At 42.8% G+C, this 6,000-nt stretch overlaps 1 protein-coding gene across 1 annotated transcript in view; it reads left to right on the top strand.

Moving 5' to 3' along the window:
• The first annotated feature begins 258 nt into the window (after window positions 1-258).
• The window catches only part of BNC1 (basonuclin zinc finger protein 1), a 70,955-nt gene continuing 65,213 nt past the window's right edge, over window positions 259-6,000 (top strand). The window contains exon 1 of the mRNA XM_065076469.1: window positions 259-330. Within this exon, the coding sequence (XP_064932541.1) occupies window positions 322-330 (9 nt within the window). The 5' untranslated portion in view covers window positions 259-321. The remainder of the gene's footprint in view (window positions 331-6,000) is intronic.

The following is a 6,000-nucleotide window of genomic DNA, read 5'->3' as shown; positions in this document are numbered from 1 at the left end:
CGCGCTGCCCGCCGAGCGGCCCGGGGCAGCGCTGGCCCTGAGGGGGCCACGGCCGCGGCGGGGCTGGCGGGGCGGACAGCCGGGGTGGCGGCCCCTCCGGCCGGACCGGGGCTGCAAAGCGCTCCCAGGTGTGGCGGGGCGGAGCGGGGCCGCCCAGCGGGGGGTGACAGCCGCGCAGGTGACAATCAGCGGGTCACCCTCCCCCTGCCAAGGGGAGCAGGCCTTAAATCGTGAGGGGCACAGAGCCGCCTTTGCTGGGAGAGGACAGGCCGCCGCCGCCAGGACCAGCCCTGAGCCGGGTTCTTCGTTGCCCCGTCGGACATGGAGCCCGTAAGTACCTTCACGGCGGGTTAACGGGGGCAGGTGGGTGGGTTCTTCTCCAGGGGACCTCGCGGTTATGCGGTACGGCCTTGGCAAGAGGGGAAATCCCGCTGGAGCCTATGGGAAGGGCCGGTGGCTGAAATGGCCGAAGCCCGCCTGGCCCCTGGCTGCGACGTGCCGGCGGGGCAGGGCCGGGAGGCTGCACCGGGAGGCGGCCGCCTCGGTCCCGGCGGGCGGGCGCTCAGAGCCGCGCAGACCGGCCCCGGCCGCCGCTCTCCCGCTCCCCGCCGGCCGCACGTGGCAGCGCCCGCGACGCCGCGGCGGCTTCGCCGGGGGAAGGGCCGAGAAGGGACGGGAAGGGACGGGAAGGAACGGGAAGGAGCGACCGGGGCGGCGGCGGCCCCGCGAGCGGCTGAGGGCACGGCCGGAGCTTCGGCGGGAAAACGGGCTCTGTCGCCGCGTCCCCGAAGGCGCGGAGAGAAACGGCCCACGGGAGCGCGTATGGTTACTGTCCCCGTGCTCCGGGAAAGTACGAGCTCGCTTTTGGCCTCAATTTCTTCTATTTTTTCCTTTTAACTGCCAGAAGACATGACTCTTTTGCCCTGTTAGGACGCTTGGGTGTTACATATTTAGAGAATGGTTAATTGCTACTTCTTAAAGACTTTGATAGCAATAAATGTTTCTGTGGTCATAGGGAATTATAGAAATATACACGTATGTACCCAAAGTCACTGAAAAATTAATGGAAGCATTATAGGCATAGCATCAGGTACCTTGCAGAACACCCTCTGGTTCCATTTTACCAATTCCACTAATTCAGCTGAGTTTTCAGACTCAGCTTTGACACTCAAGTTTTAGCGAGTTACACCAACAGTATCTATTTGTGTTATGAGTTAATGTTTGAAGTTTTTTTCCTCTTGCATTTAAACACCCCACCCTGTATTTTGGGATTGCCTTTTCTTTCTCGATAACCCCATTGGGCTTTCACGCTAGCAAACTTTCTGATCATGTTTATTACGCATAGGTGAGTGCGACCTTTTCCTGTACAAAGGTCTCTACGAACCAAAAAGGCAGCTCTAGTGGAACAGCAAAAATGTTTCTATCCCTTTTTTTCCTTTACATTCTAATGCATTTTCTCCTGGAATCCTTTTTGCGATCCCTCTTGTAGCCAAATTTGCATGTGTTACCTTCAAAAGATTTGAACTGTTTATCTGTGAAATAGGTTATCTTAATTACACCATTTCATTTGATGTGCATTTCAGTTGGTCGCTTCTTCTGTTGCTGTAGGACTGCTTTGAAAGGCAGTTTTAGTGGGGGTTTTCTTAATGTTTTAGGGATGATTCTAGGCAACCAGAAAACCTGGTCAGTCCTCTGGCTCTTTTATGGTCTCATGTGAATAAAGAGTGAATAAAAGGTATTTCCTCACCTATTGATGTTTATGCTGGCTCTCACCATTCTAGCTTTTCCCACCCTCTCCTTTATTTTTAAACCATTGTAATTAGAAAAAGTCCTGGTATTAAAATCTGTTTGGGGCAGCAAACTGAAAATACAAGCATGCGCAGGATTTAATGATTTTAGCTAACATAGCCATCTGTTGGCTATATGTGCAAACATCTAGCTGGACAAGAACCTGTGACAGATAAATCACAAAACACCATTGTTCCAAGTCAGGTGCCAAAGATAGTTTTGAAAGTCTTCAATGAAGTGTGTTCTTAGGTAGGAAGGAAGACTGATGGAAGTCTTGAGCATTTTGTGAATGCCACTGACAATCCCAAATATGTGACCATCTTGCAAATGCAGAAAGCTGTGTGTTTGAGACAAGAGAAGCAGCAAAGCCAGGTTCTCAAACTAGCAATGGTGTTTGCTTGGACAATCTCTTCTGCATTATGGTACCTATTTAATTATTTATCATCGTGTGCTTTCCAGAGGACGTATTTCACTCAGCACATATAAAGGATGAGGCTGACTTATTGGAGATCTTTGATGTGTCTTTTGTCCTTTTTAATGGAATAATCCTACTCTAAGACATAAAACCAAATTGTGGTGCACGCATACATGCAAGCCCTTTGGAATTTCTTAATAGGGGAAGTTTCAACTTTGCAACCTGTATATATATATATATATATATATATTTTATTTTTTTTTCAACTGTATTTTAATCATAGTTTTCACTTAAGCAAAAAATGCTGCAGTTAAAGCCATGGAACTCTGTTTGCTATACAACAGGATTTAAAGGGCAGAGCTTGTAGAAAGATCTTCACACATTGAATCTTTACCACACCGGGCGTATTGGTAACAATAAACAGACCGTTAAATAAACTAATTGGGGACACATCAGACTTGTGTTTTGTAAATGTATTTTGTAGCTGTTTGCTGACAGCTGTTGTTTGAGAAATACACATTCCTGAGCTCTGTACCCTTGTGCACTGGTCCATCTATTCCTGTCTCCCCTAACATCTGCCACCTAAGCCTGTTTCTTCGCCTCTGTTCTCCACAGCAGGAGCAATTTTTCTTCTTCTACACCGCCTGGATGTTTTGAACGCAGCTTGTTCAATAAAGGCGTCCTTTCTCCTCTCTGTTCCGCCACTTGTTGTTACACTGGCCACTTCCTTCATCTAATAGAGGTATTTTGATTAAAATTCACATTCAGTCCTTGCATACCCTGCAGTCCAGAACTTCTGCAGACTCAAGCACTTGATACATGTTCATGAATTAACCCTTGCTGTACCTTTGTGGTAAGGAAGCATTCATTTTCCCACCCTCAGAAGAGAGGAAGGAAGGTACAGTGGTGATTCAGAGGTGTGAAGCACGAGCAGTGGGAGCTGCACATGAAAACCCTTGTGTCTTACCATCAGTTTGCTTGCGATCACAGGGGAGGTTGGGCCAAGCCTAGGAGCAGAACCTCTACCCAAGAGTTGTGCTTTCACCGCCTGGTCCTCCTTCCTCAGTGGCCAGACCTCATCTGCTGATTTTGTTTTTAAATCACATTTCTTCTTTAGTACTCCATCATAGAAGCATCAGATGCACAGTTAGTGGAAGGAGCTGCCCTCCCTGAAGGAACAGCATGCTGTTCCAGGCCTGTTCTCTGATTCTAGTCTCTGTAGCTTGAATCGTTTTACAGGGGGACATTTATAACCTGAAGCACACAGCTTGATATGTAATGTGATGCAGGATTATATACCTCTTAGCTATTAGGCATAGGTTTTGCTAGGAAGTAAGACAACAAGAGAAAATGGCTTTAAAATTAAGAGAGAACTGTAATTCTAACTCTTCAAGTTCAAGCCCTGCCCAATAAAAACTTCCAACCCTTTTTAATTATAAAAGATTGGTTTGTTGTCTCGTGTGATATTTGAAAAGCTTTATAAATTGCTATGAAGTAGTTGTTGAAGTATTTTAGTTCATGACATTCATATAGTATCTTTGGATAGTACGGTTTTATGGAGATTTTGCACAAGTCATTAATTTGGCTTTTGAATAGCCTGGAAAAGTTGAGCACTGGCAAGGAGATATTTTTTTTTTCCTTTGTGCTTCCCGAGCAAGTTCTGACACACACAAGTGACGACACATCTAGGGCTGTGTTTGAATTAAGTATCAAAATGTTTTGTGACAAAAAATTAAAGCAGAAGACAATGCCACTATTTTTGCTTTTGCTTTCCTGCTGTTGTTCCAAGCAGTTTTACCTGTTTTCCTCTGCAGAATACACTGAAAAGAATCAATACACCACCTTTGTGCTGAAACCTTGATGGGTTTGTGCCAGCTGCTTGCTGGGCTGTTCCTACTTAAATCTCGTTTGTAGTAATTATTTTTAAAAATAACTTTAAGTGTTATGCTTGTGTTTAGCTTGTATCTAACAAACATTTTTTGTGCAAAACCCTCAATAACATTAGCATTTCTTTCATTCTAGTCCAGAAAAGTGTCTTGTCACTCAGAAAATTGATTCTCAGAGTTGGCCTTTTATTCATCTTGGTATGTGTAGAATTTATCTTTTCATACTTCTATGCCCATTTTTAAAGTACAAACATACATATTTATAAATTAGAATATCACTATTTAAGTACACACTATCAAGCAGATGATGATGTGTTATATTTTCATTTTTTTGGTCTGTCCCATATTGCTTCATACTTCCAGAGTCAGGTCTTACACCATGACTGGAACTAAATGTAACTTCCTAGTGAAAAGTAATGTATGATACATGAAGTGTCAGGCAATTCATCAGGAGTAAGGAGGAGATGGCCCTAAGGCAAACAGTTTGCTCTTTAGAATATAATGGTTACTTAACCCTTTAACTTATATGGTACATGTATAAAGAAGAAACTCGGGGAAAAAAATACTCTGAAGATATTTGTGCAAACCATACAATGAAATATTAATTCTCTGTCTTGAGATGTTTGTAAATGAAAGCAAGCCATTAGTCCATCGGTGTTGATATTTATGAGCAATTCATTTCAATTACAAAAACTGCATCTGATTTTCTTTCTTTTGAACTCTGGATAGTTACTTTAAGTGTTTTTAACATTATTAGTGGTGTGTTCCTGAAACAAAAAATAGTTACAGGCATGTTATTTTTTTCTGAACAAGTTCAATGCTCATTATTGTATGTTTTAGACTAGAGCTGAAATAACTTTTACTTTTAGTGTAATTTCTTCCACAAATGATGGAAACCTGAAATGTATATTTTTTATCTATAACTGTTTAAAGAAACACTGATGTTTAACTTGAACCTGGCCTATTGGAAAGCAAATGAGGAGTAGTTTTAGGAAGTGCAGTATTCACAGGTATATTCATAGTGTTAGCCTTGCAATATGTTCTACTGAGTTATTTTATGAAAAGCCATCCGCAAACTGGAGAGGTGAACACATTTTGTACAGGAGAGATGAATGAAATTGCTTGGGTAACTGCTTTCAAATCCACAAAATACTTTTACCTGCAATACTGTACAAATAGTCTTGGATACAATTCAAATTTATTATTATTATTATTATTATTTTAAAATAAAAATGATTCTGCACTTTTACATGAAGTGGCATGCTTTAATAGTGGCTGGTGCCTTTCTAGCTGCTGTGTTACCTACGGTTAGGTCAGCATGTGCTTTTAGGAATCAGGACGTTTATTTTGTTACTTTTTTTTTTCTTTCATACAACATTTATGGAGGAAAATTGGTTTTAACAATGTTATTCTTTATATGGCTTCTGTTTTTGTTTCAAAGTAGCTGTCTCAGCCCCTGACTGAACAAAGTGCTTAAGCACATGTGCAACTTTCGCCCAGGGACTATTCACAAACCCAGAAGTTGCATGCAAATTTATGTCCCTGGGGCCAGAGCAGACCAGAGGAACAGTTGTAGAGTTTACCGTATGGATTTTGGATTAGAAATCCTGTTGATTTAAGGCCTGAATAGTCTGTTTGGCTGAAGGGCAGTTAGTGGGCATTCTGATTCCTAGGCAGCCTAAGTCTGAAAAAGGGAATGTAAAACTGTTTTGAAATTTTTACTGTGTCATTTTAGACAAACATGTGGGACCACAGCATGGTATGAAAGAAGGAATACTGTGGAATGCCAGCTCTTAACTTCTAATTCCTGTATTTAAGAATATACGAGGACTGAGATGCTAATCATCATCGATAGCCCAGTAGCTGTTTTAGTTCCTCAACGTTTTATCAGGCTGGGTCACGGTGGGTTTG

Source organism: Columba livia, chromosome 11 (assembly GCF_036013475.1).
Source record: "Columba livia isolate bColLiv1 breed racing homer chromosome 11, bColLiv1.pat.W.v2, whole genome shotgun sequence".
Taxonomy (NCBI): Eukaryota; Metazoa; Chordata; class Aves; order Columbiformes; family Columbidae; genus Columba; species Columba livia.
This window is presented reverse-complemented; position numbering and strand designations above follow the sequence as displayed.